Below are 18396 nucleotides of genomic sequence, written 5' to 3' on the forward strand. Positions count from 1 at the left end.
TGAAAAAGTAGAGCGCTTTTATTTAATAACTTTTTACATCTAGACACAGAACGTATATGCTTACAATATTTACATCAGAAATGAAGTAATCTTTAGGTTCTTGGTTTCTATTGGAAGTATGTAGAGGAAAGGTGATAAAATCGACAGCTTGAATTTGTTATCAGCTGTTGTAATTTTAACAGAAATTATGAGTTAGCGCATCATTACTGAATGTAAGATATTCTTTTGTAGCAAGTCCTTATAATAAAAATAAAATAATTAATTAAAATAATAAAAAAATTTGAAGTTAAGGAAGATAAAAAGTAAAGTGATAAGTGATAACTGACAAAGGAGGTGGGCACTGTCCCTTTACCTTAATGGTTAATCAATAAAAAGTAAAAGGAAGAATTGCGCTAGAAAGTGTCATATAATACGATATTAAATCGTACTTTCAGTTGAAATTTAAAATGGTGATTTAGATAAGGGCGCGAAACACGATCTCTTTCTCGATTACAGAATATCCAAGCCTTAAATTTGAATAACAGTTACTCACTTTATGAATAAAAAATTGCGGTTCTATTAGTTACTTTCATATCATATATTAAAAGCTGTAAAATTTTTTTTTAGTCTCTAACAAATGTTCTAATGGCATCTACATTTATTAGGTTCATGACGGTGATTCGGAAGAAGCACCTCTTCTAAGTCACATTTGCGGTTACTGGATACCAGAGAGTATTATATCCTCATACAACTTTTTGTGGATGAAGTTCGAAACTGATGGAAGTATCCAAAATCGAGGATTTTATAGCGTCTATGAAGGCATGGCAGTGGGTAAAAAACAATTACTTATCTTCTTAATATCTGTTTGCTCGAAAGAGATGTAGAGTTCCTTACTTTGTAAGTGCTAAATTACAGTAGAACGTGAAGAATCTTAAGAACTGCTAAGCGAATAATCGCTTAAGTTCTTTCGACAAGAAACAACAAGATGGAAGGGTAACTAACCCTTTATTATTCAGATAAGATTTAACAGAACTCCGTCTTGGAGTGTACAATAAAAGCCGACACTTGGGCTTGAACTCAAAAGGCTAAGAAATAAACCAAAACTAATCTAAACTAAAGAGATATAGCCGAAGCTATCAAGATTCTAACCGAGTTGGCCTTTTAAAGCTAATTCACTGCGAAGTTATCAAGGGCCTGAGTACGGCCGAGCGTAACAACAGCTTTTGCAGAGAATAGCCAAAAAGGCGGACGCACGCTAATCAGAAACTCTGATTCTCTCTAATTCAGCAAGTAGAACTTCGCGGTTAAATGCCGCTCTTCCTCATTATGTATTCAGAGTGATTCTAAAACTACGTTCTGGCCGGAAATAGTAAGCTGAAGTTAAGAATCGACAGGAAAGGAACTTCAACTCAAAATTTAACTGTAAGTAAACTTTTCTTACTGCCATCCAGTGCATGTATACACGAAAACCAGAAGTGGCAGCATTAAACTTCAGGACTCCACCCAAGGTGGTCAATGTCACACTCGAAGTATATATCTAAATATCAATATTCTGAAATTTGCTGAAGTGTGAGAAGAGTTAAACTCATCGATGAAAGAACTGACTAAATCTCGAAAAAAAGCACCTAGAGTTTGTTGATTAAATACAAACAAGTATCTGATAACATAGCCTAGCCTATAATGATTTTAGTACAATTTTGTTTCCTTTTGTAATGCAGTTTTTATTAAAAAAGAACTGCTAGATTCATTGTTTGAAACAACAATATTATACATAACTTTAAACATAATATTTTTTACTGCCTTGTACGAAGTAAAGGAAGTGTTGCAATGGCGAAAATTTCGGTTATCATACTTCAAAGAAAATATGCATTTTGACCACTCTCGAATTTATTTGAATGATTTATTTGAGTGACCTTGTGTATCTATCTATCTATATCTGTATGTGAAAATAAACTCTTTTTTCCAAAACTGATTGTTAAATGGATATAAAAATGGATTCAGTAGAGATTTTTAATCGTCACATCTGTACGTATGTTGCATATGGGACTGATATAACATGTAGTTGTGCACCTCCCTTTATAGACGCAATCGGCTGCACCAAACGTATGTATATATATATATATATACCCACTCTGCTATCCGGCTTGGTGAGCTCAATATTTTTATTCTTATATGTTGGCAAAATGTGCATGTTTAGCATTAAAAAAGGCTGAATTATATCATCCTTATGTTCCGGATGAAGTTTTCAGGCCCTTATTTAAGCTGCATGCAATAGTTATAGAATTATCGACAATTTAAAAGTTTAAGTGGCTCTCGGCCGAACAATGTCGCCATTTGTTTTCATTTGAAACTGTTAGTAGAATAGTGAATTAAGTCAGTAGTTCTAGCGTTTTGAAATCGTTTTGACAATTCTCGAGGCCTTTCGATTTCCATAAATAAAGTTTTCGGTTCCAATATAAAATGTGTTTTGTTCTAATCATTTCAGTGCTCTGATCCATTGAAAGTTACATAATATTTTCTTCTCTTTTCAATGATTTGTAGCTTACAAATATTACATAATTTTGAAACATCCATAATCAACGAAGCAAAATGAAATACAGAGCGAATCAGTAAATTTTATGTAAATACGCATTGCGTCAGTAACTGTAACAAACGCTTCTTCCGAGAAAGCTAAGTAAATAATTGTAATTGGCGTACAAAGCTGAAGTTAGACATAATTATTGAGATTAATTAAAAAAAGTACTGTTACAACTCGATTGCGAAATATTTTTATATCTGGTACTGCATTATGTATATATATATATATATATATATATATAATTTAAAGTAAAGTAGAAAGCACAAACGATAATATATATATATGAATTAATTAAAAGAAATTTCTTAGCGAAAAAATAACAATGAATAAAAATAGCTTAGGAGTATTACTATATTAATAGCAAATTTAAATATTTCTAGATTTAACTTTTTAATTCCTAACTTCAGTGTGTCTTATATCATCTGCAATAATCTATGAAGAGAATACCTTGGAAATAATATTAATTTACTTATTTGTTCCTAAAAATGTGTCATTTTGGCAGGTTGCGGTGGCTTACTGACAGAAGATAGAGGGCAGATATCTTCACCTAGACATCCGGATAGGTATCCACATTCACTTACATGCAGATGGCTTATAAGGGCTCCGGAAACACATGTCATCCGTCTGACATTTACCTCATTCTATCTCGAAAGGGACAGTCAGTGTCGGTTCGACTATGTCGATGTTGAAGAAAGCAGTGGAGCTTCTTTGGGAAGGTGAGAATTTTTAAGATAACTTTATGTTTGTTGTCTTTATTGTGGCTTGTTGTATGTTATACAAGACAGACAAGAATTCTGAAATAACCGGCAAATAAACGATACTCATTTTACTTCCATATGCTAATTAGAGTAAAATGTTTTATAAGAGAATTTTTTTAGTCGTTATTGGGATTTTCAATACTGCAGATGCTTAGAAAATTCCTATCAGCTTCAGTGTTTTTCAAACTGACGTAACAGCCATAAAGTTTGCGATGCAGCTTACAACTGAAATAGAAACAGAACAAATCACAATTCGCTTCGGCATCGAAGCAATAATTACCGACTTCAAACAATCTGCAATAACTCAGGAAATCTGTAAGGAATTTATGGCCGTTTCAGAATTCTCTGTCGACATCTATAGATACGCGCTTACGTTGGACGCGTTGAGAATAAATAAGCAACATCTGAGCAACGTGGCAGCATTAAACTTCAGGACTCCGCACAAGGTGGCCAATACTACACTCCAAGTATCTGTTGTAGCAACATTCTATTACAACCTGGCAATAATAATGGGATGAAAGACGCATTCGCCCCAACTTCGTTTTCAATAATTTCATAACAGATACGGTCCCTTTCAAGCATACTTTCAACAAGCTTAATATCAATCAATTGGCCGTAAAATTTCGGGTGTCATATTTTAACGAAAATATCCATTTGGACCACTCTTGAATCCGTTCGAACGATGTTTTTCTGTGACATCTGTAAGTTTGGACAGAATAAAGATTTCATTTTTCCAAAACGGCTCGTAAAATGGATTAGTAAGAGGATGTTTTTCCTTGACATCTGTACGTACATATATATCTTGCATAACTCAAAAACGGGTATTTTGTAGCCGTAGAATGTTGAGTTGAAATTTTGTAGCCGTAGAATGTTGAAATTTTGTAGCCATAGAATGCTGAAATTTTGTAGCCGTAGACTGTTGAAATTTTTGTATAGGGGATCTTATAACATGTAGTTGTGCACCTCCTTTTTGCATAGCGATCGGCCGCATCAGACGTACATAAATATATATAAATTTCATTCTGTTACCCGGCTTGGTGAGCTAATTTTTTTAGTCTTACATGTTGGTAAATTGTGCATTTTTTGGCTTAAACGTGATTGAATTATGCTGTTCTTATTTTCTGATTAAGAATTTTATGCCTTTAGTGAATGTGCATGCAATAGTTTTAGAATTATCAATGATTTAAAGATTTAAGCGATGTTGCTAAGCCTAACGAAGTCGCATTATTTGCGTTAGAAACGCTTAGTAGAATAGTCACTTGGTGCAGCGACTTCGGTATCTTTTTGACCAGTGTGACCGAGCATTAACTTCCAATTTTACGCACCGAAAATATGGTCTTCTCGCCCGCTGCCCGAGTTGATTGTTTTTGCGTAGAAACTTTAAATTTAATTGTAAATTTGCTCTTTAATTGTTTTTTAACTCTATTTGGTGTTTTTCCTTTTCAATTTTTAATGAAGACTGAGTTTATATCTAATTTTGCCTTACCGCGAAGTGAGAACTGATTTGATTCAGTGAGAAACTTATCTGTAATGAAATTCGAAGGAATAAGTTTAAACTAAGGGCAGGAAAAAACTACTATAATTTAATTATATGTAAAATAAAATACATAGGAAAAAAATAATAAGAAAACAGTAATAGGAAAAATAATAGGAAAAAATAAAATAATAGGAAAAAATTGCTATAACTTATCTGTAATGAAATTCGAAGGAATAATTTTAAACGAAGGGCAGAAAAAAATTACTATAATTTAATAGGCCTTAGATGGAAGTCCCTGCGGTATCCACATCATATGTTTTAATATATACAGCAATGATGCACATGGCTGTAGCTATGTTGCTAATGAAAAATTATAGTGTCTTGTGTATTATACAAATTATTACATTCCAATAGGAAATATTATGTTAGTACAACTCTAACTCGATTAGAAAACGTACCAAAGTTATTCGATTAGTTAAACTGAAGTATAGTTGTATCAAAAAATTCTAATAATTTAATTTAATGGTTATTTATTGCGTTTCCATGATTAAAATATTCCAAGCAAATTAAGCAGTTTTTAATTTTATAAATTGCTTGGTGTAAACGGAGTTGATTTATATTGGGTCAGTCCATAAATTCGTGCGCCTTTTTTGGTAAATTTTTAAATAATATAAAAAAACACAATTTAACATTTTAATCAATTATATATTTTCCTCCATTACTTAACAAAGTCTCGCCATCTTACAGGCAGCTTTTCATGCAATTGCTGTAGAAAGACTGGTTTTGATGCAAAAAAACTTGAAAGTTCATTGTGTACATCCCGTTTAGAATTTAATTTTTTTTCCAGTAAAACATTTTGTAAGGCACGAAATAAGTGAAAATCACTTGGGGTAATATCTGGGGAGTAAGCAGGATATGAGAAAAGCTCCCAATTAAATTCACTATTTTTTTACAGCGTTGTTCGAGCCGTATGCGGTCTAGCGTTGTCATGATGAAACAAAACCTTCTTGATATTCACCAATCGTGGGCGTTTTAAGGTTAATTCTGAGTTTAGACGGCAGAGGTGTTTACTATAAACTTCTGAATGAGTCGTTTGATTTGGTTCTAATGGTTCAAAACGTCCTGAACGAGGTTCATCATCAATGCCAACTTTAAATTTTTTAAACCATTTCTGGGTAGTCCTTACACTAATAGTGTCTTCACCATGTACACTATTAATTTTTATCGCTGCAAACCTGGAAGATTCACCACACGAAAAAAAAAATGTAGCACCGAACATTTTTACTGATTATCTATATTCATCTTCTATGGGTACTAAAATGCGTTCGATATTTACGAAAGTTGGTGATGAACTGAATAATATGTTAGTCAAACGACGACAAGTTTCAACAGATTCAAAATTGTATTGTTTTAGTAAATGCGTCATAGTGAATTCCACGCATTCTCTTAACCCTCTGACTGATCAATTTGTGGACCAAAAGCGCTTCAAAAAATGTGTAATTTTTTTTTCATATTTTAAATCTATATATATATTGGAAAGTTGAAAAATGCACTTTTTCTTTCCAGAAAACACTTTTATGTAGATTGTTATCATGAGAAACTAAGTTGCCAGAAAAACCAATTTCAGATGCTATATCAGCAAAAAAATAAATAAATAAATAAATAAATAAATAATAAATAAATTTCAATCGAATTACAGTTAATTTCTATTTATTACATAATATAAAAAAGTAAAATGTATAAATTTTAAGAAAATATGAAGCACTGAGGAAAAAATACCTTAGAAATGCAGTTTAGTACGATAGAGTTCAAAACAGGGTTCAAGGCAAAGTCCAACTTCACAGTCTTCGCGCCAGATTCAATAAATCTAATTAATAATCAATTTAATTATAAATCTAATCAATAAATCGAATTAATATTCAACAATTTTATTCAATAATCAAGATAATCGCTAAACGTTTTCTAGCAGCCATTTCTGTAAGAAAAATGCGGCAAAAAGTGAAGTTTGAGCGGTAATACCACGTACCTTCAAATCCCGAAATTTAGTGGACAACTAACGATATATGTTGGCCAAAACATAAACTATACGTCAAATACTGTATAATTTATTTCAATGGTTAAACGGGAAAAAAACGGGATGCGCTCCTCAATAAAGGAAGAAAAACACATGCCCGCGGAAATCGCGGGATGAGCAGACTTTGCTACATTTGAGTTGCCCGTGGAAATCGCGGGATGAGCAGCCAGAGGGTTAATGCGCACGAACTAATGGACTGACCCGATAAAAAAGAAGTACCAATGATTCAGAAGACAAACAACAAAAATCAGCGTTATATTGAAGATTTTCACAGGACTAGTTTCGATGGCTTTACCGAACCACCATCCTCAGCTGCGAAGCCGCAAAACTTTTTGCGGTTATAGTATCAGTGATATTAATAATACTCGACGTGTTACATTCCTTGTAGGTTTTGTGGCAGCAGAACACCGCCAATTCTAACTTCATTGGAAAACACCATAATAGTAAAGTTTGTGACCGATATTAGTGTATCTCGAGATGGATTCAATGCGAACTACGAATTTTTGGACGCCTCCCAAGGTAACTATGGAAACGTAACAATATAAATATATTCATTTTATCTTTCCTTGAATTGTATTTGTTAATACGAGTGAATTCCATACCTTATCATTACATATGAAAAATACTGGCATCTATGAACAGCTGTATTTGCTTATATGGTAATAGCATTTTTGTTTTAAAGTAAACAACGGGAACCTTCGTTTGGAAATTCGTTTAATGTTACTTAAGACGTAACCGCCAAATGTGTTAGTAATAATGTCCATTATCTTTATTACGTATAATTCTTTTTGAGATTTCTTTAAAAAGTTTTCTGTTGATTTTCTGTGTTAGATTTTTATCAAAAATTCTTCACAATTGTGGGAAATGGTAAATAATGGTAGATGTTTCATTCACAATGCATTTATTCACTGATTTTCGCTACATGTTTTTCCTCGCGGTCGAGCAAATGAGACACGTTCTGTAAGAGAAGAAGAGGATGAATAACATTCTCTGTTTACATTAACTATAAGTTAAGCACGTAATTTATGAGGTTATTGGAATGTATCTTATGGCCCAATTTTAAATTTTGCTTACATATGCTGTCTCAGAAAAAAAGAAAGAAAATTTTTTTAAAAAATCTGAAAGGTTTCAGATTTTAAATTACGTCCAAAGAGGCATTTTTTTAATGTTTTGTGTGCTGCCTTTACTTATTTATTATCATACGTTTTGCTCTGAAACCATAAAATTCAGTTCAATAGCAATGTCACAAAATAATTTTTAAATGAGCATACCTTTAGAATTTCCCATACACAGTTCCTCGCGCTGGAGATAAAAAGGTTTTTCCCCCTTCCGTAGAGTGTTGCCATTGCTCGCTTTTAAATCGTTGAGTTTGTTAATCAAAGATTCGTTAAAATTTTACAAAATAGGAAATCGATAATAAAACAAATTTCAAATTTCAAATTTGGTCTTCCAGATGCCCATATTTGCAGTAGGATTACGTCATTCAAAATTGGATGGCTCTAGGTACCGTTGTTTTATCACAATGCAAGAAACATACATACATTTATGCAGATTCTTCATTATTTAACTTCTTCAAATATAATACAGGGCGATAATATTTGGTGGCAACAGTTTGAAAAGTGAAACGGACATTCAGAGTGATTCAGAGCAAAATCGCAAAACCAAAGCAATAGTTCTTAAGGGACAAAGCCCCTTTGGACTAATAAATTAATATTTAAAGTTTAATTTGAGGAATGCATTGCATAAAGAGGACTATAAATGTATTTCTACAATTTTAAAATATAAAAAATAAAATGAATTTTTTTAGATATAAGTCTTAAAAAATGTGATCGTAGGCAAAATTGCTTGTCCCTTTCACGTTTCACGTTATTTAACAATCTTTGTTTTGTAACCTAATTTATTTTTTTAAATAAAGAAGTTTAATTATTTGAAATACGAACTATTGATGTGTTATATTCATGATAAAAATTAATTATATAAGTTTTTTTGCATATGTACTGTCCCCTTTAGGCAAATTTACAAACTAATTGTGGATAAAATAATTTCAAGCTAACAGACTTGACATGTAGTGGAAGACAACTTATTTTTATTGATTTGCTAAATTTATAGCTAAAAAATTTCAATTTAATTTTTTTATATTTCAATTTGTAGAAATATATTCATAGTCATCTTTATGCATTGTATGGCTCAAATTAAACATTAAATATTAATTTATCTTGAATTTTCTTTCTTTTCTTCTAGAACAGCATATGTAAGCAAAATTTTAAAATGGGTGTTATTCATTTAGAAAAAGTCTTATAATAATACATCTATTCATTATTCTTTTTAATGCAGATATAATTTCCATTTCAACAAGGTTTCATATCCTGAGCATGTATTTTGTACAAAATCGAAAACTGAATTATTATAAAACTTTAAAGCTATCCGCGATAATCCCCTTCTTCCAATACTCAAGATTTCCGATCTCATCTGCGTAGAAATTAGCTGTCTTAAATGCGAAAGGTCTTCCAACTCTTCCTTTACTTCCTTATCATCAGCTTCGAGGATGTAGACCTGTCCTTCCAGCAGCCCAGTTTAATAATCAGGAAATGTGTCAGTCTGTTAAGGAAGTTTCTAGAAGACTGGATCTTAGGTTAACTTCACTAAGATTTATGTGAGTTTGCTTAAAACATTAACGTACTTACTTGATATGTTGTTAATAATATATCAGGTTATGTGCCAAAATTCCACAACCTGTAATCTTACTGAAATCATATAAGAATTTTCAGAAAACTACACTTATCGTGCCATGTGCCAAAACAAAACTCAGTACGTCTGTCAGAAGTAGGCTGTAATATCAAACCGTGCAGTTTGGCGATGCTGCTGATAGCCAAACAGCAGCAGTTGTTAAATGATAACGCACTTGGACATGCTGAAAATTCCTAAAATCATTATGAAGCAGGTGAACAATTTTAATGAATTTTCTGCAGTTTCTCACCCATGTTCCATGGGTTTCACTTTGAAGTCCCATTCTTCATTGCATCTATGGACAGAATCAACAGCTCTCAGTACAGACATGAGGACGCAGAAAAATAACGGAGAGAGAAAGATTCAGTGGAGAAATCGTCCAGCTGGGTTAAATTTGCTTTCAAGCCATGCAGTAGCTTCACAGCAGTTGTACAGTCAAAAGTCGTTAATCCGGAATCGTCGGGACTTCGGCGATTCCAGATTATCGATTTTTCCGGATTATAGATCATTAGTTTAAATCTCGTAAGATGGCATGCAGAAATCCTAAAATTAAAAATATGAAACCGTAATTTATGAAATAAAGAACAATTATGATCTAAAGGGTATCAAAATTTGCAAAAAGAAAAAGCTTAATATTTATTTGTTTACTTTATTAAACATTTCTTTCAATGTAAGTTGTTTAAGTTGCTTCGTTTTATGTGATAATACTTTCTCTTTAATTCTATAAACAGACATAATTTCTTGTTCAGTTACAAAGTTCCGCTGTTCAAGTCCCGTAATTGCTGTGCCGGGAATACCGACTAACTTGTCAATCGAAATTTTTTCGTTTTCACTAACCTCTCTGTCACCTTCTTCATGTCTTTATCCATTTTTTGCAGCAATTCCACTTTTTGTTTGATAGACAAAAAGTGAACATCGAAACATACTTTCGTTTTGTAGATCCTTTGGGAGCTCCAACATCGGGAATTCTATTTGACATAATCGGAAGTTTAAGCTTACTTTTATAAAATTGCTCTTACAGTCTGCAAAAAATAATAAGCCGAATCCAATTTGAAGATTAAGGAACAACGCAATCATCAACATTAACTGAAATAGATAATTAGATAATTTTAGCTTATACCGTCCGTTATACATTAAACGCGCACGCGAAAACGTATTCTGCGTTTGCGCACACGCATATGCGCAGTCGTGAAGGTCTTACGCGCACGCGTAAACGCCTATGCGCATGTGTCAACGCGACGCATGCGCAGAAAGTTTTTAGCTTTGAGATCCGGATTATAGATCATTCCGGATTAAGGGAGTCCGAATTAACGACTTTTGACTATATAGGGATCTCTATAGTTTGGCACACATTCATACATGGATTTGTGGCTTTATAAAAGGTCCGTACTGAATGAGACTGAAATTTAAGCTTGGTATTTCAGCAAGCTTAACTTTCGGTCAAGTGGGACGATTAACAATTTTCTTTACATTAAAAAGAGCATAATGACATTTTTTCTGTACTCCTAAATATTTCAACACATTGGGAAAGAGGAAAGTAAGATACTGGAAAAGACATGGTGCAGTAAAGCTAAACCTGGATTTGAAGAGCGTCCGCAGAAAACATCGCGGAAGAAAACGCTGCGAACAAAACAACGCAAGGTAAAAACGTCGTTACGAAATCATGGGAGACAAGAAAGCAAACCGAAAACATCGCAGTTCTAAAACGTCGTGAAATAAAATATTGTCGTCGAAATTTAAGCTGCTTAAAATCATCGCCGTTTTAAAACATATTTGTATAAAATACGTCGTAAAAAATACAGCACTTACAAATCGTCGCCTGACGATAAAATCGCAGGCATGAGTTTTTCAGGCTTTAAAAGTTGATATTTTTGCATAATGATTTGTGAGTGCAAAAGTAATGAGGAATATTTTTACCTATCTATTTCACATTTTTGAATTAATTAGTGATTTTTTATTAAAAAAGCAAGAAGGAAATTTAAACATTCAAAAACTAAACATGAGTACAAAAATAATGCCACGCATTAATAATAGTAATTAATAGAATAGAATGTCGTCCAGATGGTATAGTGGTTATGTAAGGTAAACCGCTGAGTTGGCTTCCGACCCAGGTATAGATATATCCATGTAGAATTAGTTGCCAACTCGGCGGGAATCAACCACTAGCTAGAAGGCCGCAGCCCTGGGCAGCCCTGGCTCAGCAGACTACATTTATAAAATGTAATAAAAAGATATACATGTGCATACAAGGCACTTGAAGAAAAGTACAGTAATGTAATGTATAAAGAAATATATGCATGTGCATACAAGGAACGTGAATAAGAGTACAATCAAAATATATGTATATACATATAAATACCAACTCATATGCAGATATATACACAATTACATACATATACCTACTATGGTACCGAAGGCCCCGGGTTCGGATCCAGGAAAACACATGGATGTTTGTAAATGTATAGTGTCGGTGCGGCATGGCGGTACTCCAAATATGCGGCGAACCGAAAGCCCTGTCGTGAGGTTTGGTGGAAGGGGAGAAGAATGGAAGACCTCCGGATACCCTATATAATAATGATGGATATACTCCGGAGTACTCTCCCTCAAAACTTGGGGGTGGAAAATAGAAGTCCAACCTCTCTTCGGAGTACGCTCTGGCAACCATTGTTCCATGTAATATGAACACGACAATAACAACAATAGAATATAATTTCAAACTTAACCAGATAACCATGAAAGGTCATTATTTAATTAGTCCCTTTTGCAGTTGTATTTTTTTTATGAAAAGCATAGTTCGAAAAAGATTACAAAAGAGAAGATGAGTAACGCATAATGTTATCTATATAAAAACGTTGAATTGCGTAGTTCAGTTTAGTTAAATTTGTTCTCTTAATTAGTTTTAAGTTTTTGGTTGGTTAAATTTCCTTCTTTCTTGTTTAAGCAAATATTAGTAATGAATCAAAAACATAAAATATAGAGGTAAAAAACTCCTCATTTCTTCTTGCGTTCATAGATCACTAGGCAAATACACATTTAAATTTCTTAAAGGCAGAAAATCGCATGTTTAGAAAGTTATCTTCATGCAAGATTTGTAGGTGCTTTATTTTTTACGAAGCCATTTTCTGCGACGATGATTTTAAACCATGATATTTTTTAACCGCTTTATTATCGAAAACAATGTTTTATACCATTGCGTTTTAGAAGTTAGATATTTTCTCCTTGCTTTTGTGTCTCCTGCGATGTTCCGTATGAAGATGTTTTTGCCGTCTGCTGTTTTTCCATGAGGTTTTCCTTCGTGATGTTTTTGCAGCGATGTTTACGCCTGTAATAATTTGAAGCCGCAGAGAATACATTTGCGAACAATAGTCTACTCAAAAGTATATCAGGTTTGATGCTTAAAGTAACTCTAAATCCATCTTTATGCTGCGTCATGCATTCTCTTTATCTTACGAATTAAAAGAAGGAATGGAATTCAGAGAATGAATTCAAATACGTCTTTCGAGAACTTTCCAATAAGGAAATTTTTCACTAAGCTTCTCCAAAATCGTCAGAATATTTTGAACAATCTTATAAAATGAAGTAAATCTAGTAATTAATAGAATATATATATATATATTTGTCTATTAATTACTAGGAATACAGAATATTCCTGGTAAGATATAGAAATACTAGGATATAGATTTCTAGGATATAGAATTAAATATATATTTAATTCTATATCCTAGTAAGGATATAGAATTAATAGCCTATATATATATTTGTCTATTAAATTATATATCCTTCTATTCTTGTGCTTTGTGTCAAATAGCCAACTATATTTGTCTATTTGATAGAAAGCATAAGAAAGAAAGGATACGAACAAGGTGAGAATGTATGTTTATTATGCAGAATCCAAAACATAAGAATAAAAACAGGCCGTCATAAAAGAAGGTGTTCGAAACGTATCCTTAACATGGGACCATTAGGTTGGTCCGAGGCATTGGCCAGCAATATCCCCAGACCTCACATAAATGATTACTTCCTCTGGGGTGCGTCAAGACATTGTTGTACGAAACCCCCGTTAAATGTTCTGACGAACTTGTTGCACACATCTTGACAGCTGCTATGGAAGTCCAGGACATGCCCAGTATTTTCCAGAATATCATATCTTCCATGTGCTGGAAATATGAGGCATGCATCAGGCTCCGGGTTCATAATTTCGAACACCTTCTTTGTGACAATCCTTGTCTATTTTTGCTTTTAGTTCTTTATTTCTCTTGTACTAAGCATAATAAGCATGTTTCCTTACCCTGTTCATGTTAGTCCTTTCTTGTGTTTTGTGTTGTGACTACGGCGCCAGGAACGCCTTTTTGACCATGCAATGCTGAGTGATTTTCCGTCGTTTAGGTGTACTCTACCTCTCCTGAAAGTTTGTAACCGATTTGCTGAAACGCCTTGTATATAGTATATCTGGAAAACGTTAGTGCATTGCCTTCTATAGATTTTTGCTTCGAGTTTTCAGACAATCATTTTCCATTTGATAACTTAGATATCTTTATGCCTTTTTTTTCTAATTTTCGGTAAAATGTCTGAGATCGTCTCGTAATGAAGGAATTGAAATATGCTAGTGTTCCCTTGTTATAGTTGCTGCAGTAGAAGAAAAAAAGTTATGTATATTTGCTTAAACATTCTCAAAATTTATTAATTTTAAGTAATCGATTATGCAACGTAATATTAATTAATTTCTCGAAAATTATTTTTTTAAATGTAATGAATACATTAAAATTAATTTTCGTTTTAAACAAGTTATAGATCATTATTAAACCGTATTATCGTGGCCAAATGAAGAAACCCCTCAACAGCAATAGTTCGAACCAGCTGCCTGTATGAGAGTTTTGAGTAATGTTATTACGAATCAGTTCTCCTCGACAGCATGACTTTCTTAAGTTACATAGCCATTCAGTGTTTTGCTTTATTCGCCTATTATATATTCGTATATTTTAATTAATATCCGAATATAGATGTAAAATAATACAATGTACGTAAAACTTAATAATAATTTCATTCTAAAATTATCATATAGTTTTTCGGATATATTTGCCTCAGTTTTCTTTTATATTTTAAACTTTTGTTGCATTTAATATCTTAAATATTTAATTATTTAGTAGAAATTCAGTCACACTTAATAACTCCAATATTTAATACTCTTGTAGCCTGCGGTGGAACTTATTATCAAGAATCTGGTGTAATCCGGTCCCCTGGGTTTCCAAATCGCTACCCGCATTCAGCTCATTGCGTGTGGATAATTCAAGCAAAGGACCACCGACAGATTACTCTTAATGTCACCCGATTTGAAATGGAAGATCACGACAATTGCCGATTCGATTATTTGGAGATACGGTGAGTATGAGCAAAAGTAACCGGACAAAAAATGTAGATAACAGTAAGTGAACTAAAATTTTGGTTTGGGAAATTTATTTAAAAAATCAACTAGTATAGTTGTTAGGACATATGTCGATTTTAATTTAGCACACGACTTCTGATAAGATGAGTAAAAATTCCTCAGTTTTGTGCATTATTAGAGTCACGCGCAGAGTATCAGTAACGTTATGCCGCCATATTGAGAATTTTGCAATGTGTTCAGTTCAGTAAAAATGTTGTCCTAAAGGCACTTTACATAAGAATACTTCAAGTGAGATTTTAAGAAGAGAAATTTTAACAAGCGTGGAAGAGAGAGAAAATTTTCTCCTAGGTTTCAGAGACCAAACTGAAGTCCTAATGGATGGGTATATGAGAATGAAGTCATAGTAGAGATAAAAATGGATACACGAAATACAAACAAAATATTCAAATAGATACAGAAAAATAGCGATATTCAACATATACAAATACAGAAGTGTATGTATAAAGTTTACGTTGGAAAATTTAAATCTGAGAGATGTGAAGCATAACAAACGTAATTCTTTGTCCTGATGTAGAATTTCGTATTAAAAACAGTTACAGTTCGCGAGATGGTTACAAGTAGTTTTTTTTTTGTAGAAATTTCTTTTGATTTTGTTGGGAAACTTTTCAATATAAGTCATTTTTGGCAATACACAGAGATTTGAAGATAGCAAGGTTATATGGGTTTTGCTTTGAGTAATCGTAAATTTGTTCCTGGTTCTCAAATTAAAATTTTCATTTAAAGCTGAACTATAGTAACAGAAACGTACAAAACGTTAAACAAATCACACATCTCAATCAGACTAATATGCAATATTTAAGTTTTTCCTTTTTCTATACCTTCTTTGTCAATTTCTTATAGCTTACACATCGCTAAATTCAAATACATTCAAATGCAGCATTTATGTTTTACTGTTATTAACCAGTTTTTAAAAGGCTAAGAAAATAATGTCATTTACCCAGTGTATTTCTTGTATTATACACATTACGTTTTTCCCAGAGAAACCAGTTTCATTCCTTTATCTGGTCAAATTAAAATTTCCTTCCTCCGCGACAGTTAAGATTTGAAACAACCATGGTGCATTTCATGAGAAAGCTGCGTGAAAATGGTGTTTAAACTGTAAAATCATCCTACTGTTCAATCTGCTACTCCACGGACAACTTCCACAGCCCTGATCGCCAACTGAAATGCAACTCCTTGGATGATTTTTACATCATGTGTTTAATTTATGTTCAGACTTTATATCATTTCCAGGGCTTCGACCCAGGAACCCACAACTTGTGGTCTGCGGCCACCTAACAGATAAGACAAGCCTCCTATAACTTGAAAAATAAAAATGTCAGTTTTAGGCAGTGTGCTAGTCAAATACAGCTGCCAACTGATGATTACTGAACATGATGATTACCCATGATTACTCTCTACCGGAACACGACTATGGTTAATCAATAATGCTTAAATGCCATTTAGTTGTGAATTTTTGTTTTGTGATTTAATAAGGTCTTAATTCATAATTTTATTGCATTTGATATGCGGAAAGAATTTTCATACAAATAATAAATAATTTATAAATCATAAATAAATTATAAATTAGAAGACAATTTAAGTCTAAAAATCTATTATTAATATTCTTTCCAAATTTTATTACTTTACCTGGCAGTCGTACGGAAACTTCATTAAATTTTTCAGCTTTAATGATCTCCATAGAAAACATTACATTGAACAGCATTGTTACGAATTTTGTAGAGTGAAACTGTATATTAAAATTGTAGTATGTCTTGCATAATTTAGTATGAAAGGCCTCAGAATGTGAAGCATCGCCGAAGAAATAGGGATGCAGTGCCGAGTTCATTTAGCGAGATAGCGCCAAGCTGACGATGGTTTTGGTTACAAGTTTTAAATCGCCAAATTTCTCGAGAAATCGCCAAAAGACGTCAAGTTTGACGAACATTTGGCAACATTTTGGCTCGATTCCTGTGTATCTGGAACTGTATTCGGCTCAGTGTAACTGCAACTCTATCCGGCCTTATGTAACTATAACTGCGTATGCCATCCAGCAATCTCCGGGAAATCGAAACTACTCGAAATTTCTGAGGAAAATCTATTATACAAAGCCGGAAACAGCATCAGTTTTCAATTTAGCTCTGAAGACCAGAGTACTGAGAGACCACCGTGCGAACTTTCGCTTTTGAAGGCCGTTTGCGTCGCTATGTGGTCATTGTCCTTAATAACTTGAAGTGGTAACTCCTGATTGTGCTTAGTGATATTGCGAAGAACTGTAATAGGGGGACCGGAAAGTAATGCCGCTTTTTTACATTAAATTCACGCGAATAAATTTTTAACACGTTTTTATTTTTAATCATTAATGTAATCACCCTCGTTATCAACAGCCTTTTGCGATCTAGTGTGCAGATTTTCAATCCCGTACCGATATAAATCAATTGGTTTTTGAGTAAAAAATCTCAAGATGGCATTTTAGACATCATTCAAATTTTCAAATGTTTTGGCACTAAGAAAATGTTGTAGGGGTCGGAATAAATGTGAATCCGAGTGTTCGATATTGGGCGAGTATGGTGGGTGATGCAGCACCTCCCATCCCAATTCATTCATTTTTTCCAGTGTCCGTCGTGCACAGTGCGGTCTTGCGTTGTCGTGTTGCAGAATGATGCCTTTTCTATTGACAATCGCCGAATATTTTTCGATTAAAGATTGGTTCACTCGATCCAATTGTTCACAATAAAGATCTGCATTAACAGTTTGTCCAGGTTTCAGCAATTCAAAATGAACAATTCCGCGAATACTCCACCAAACACACAGAAGCGCCTTTTTGGGATGTAAACCCTTTGTAAGCCCTATCAAAACTGCCTTTTGCGTTTTGGATTATCATATAGGACCCATTTTTCGTCTCCAGTAATCAAATGATCAAAAAACGGTTCTGTATGGTGCCGTTAAAGCAATACGTTGCATGTGATGGATCAATTGGCTTTTTTTCTCTTCGGACAGATTATGGGGACTCAAACACCTGCTTTGCTTATTTTCCATTCTGCTTTAAATGTTCTTAGATGGTCGACCAGGGTTGGTTAAGAGTGTTTGACATGGATTTGCTTCCACTTCTGCCCTTAGCATGTTGTTGTCGACATGCGCAGAAACGACATTACTTTCCGGTCCCCCTATTACAAGTACTTTTGTGTGGAAAGTTCTAGAGAAGTGTTTTCGGAAAATATTTCATCAAGCTTTATTCAGTGTGCATTCAATTCATTAAGATGCCGTACGCAAGTAACAATATTTTTCACATAACCTTCACATTAATTAATATAAAAATTTTTTTCCAAACTAATGTTTAATTTTATAAAACATTTCGCTCTTCACTTTTCATACGGCCCT

The 18396-nt window shown here is 33.4% G+C and overlaps 1 protein-coding gene across 1 annotated transcript in view; it reads left to right on the plus strand.

The window, feature by feature from the left end:
- Positions 1-18396, plus strand: part of LOC118193658 (cubilin-like) — a 435777-nt gene that overhangs the window by 200785 nt on the left and 216596 nt on the right. The window contains exons 22-25 of the mRNA XM_085826886.1: positions 645-810; positions 3060-3273; positions 7255-7385; positions 14786-14972. Coding sequence (XP_085683012.1) covers positions 645-810; positions 3060-3273; positions 7255-7385; positions 14786-14972 — 698 coding nt within the window. The remainder of the gene's footprint in view (positions 1-644; positions 811-3059; positions 3274-7254; positions 7386-14785; positions 14973-18396) is intronic.

This window comes from Stegodyphus dumicola, chromosome 11 (assembly GCF_044657685.1).
Source record: "Stegodyphus dumicola isolate Sdum_Otavi_A_Nest chromosome 11, ASM4465768v1".
NCBI lineage: Eukaryota > Metazoa > Arthropoda > Arachnida > Araneae > Eresidae > Stegodyphus > Stegodyphus dumicola.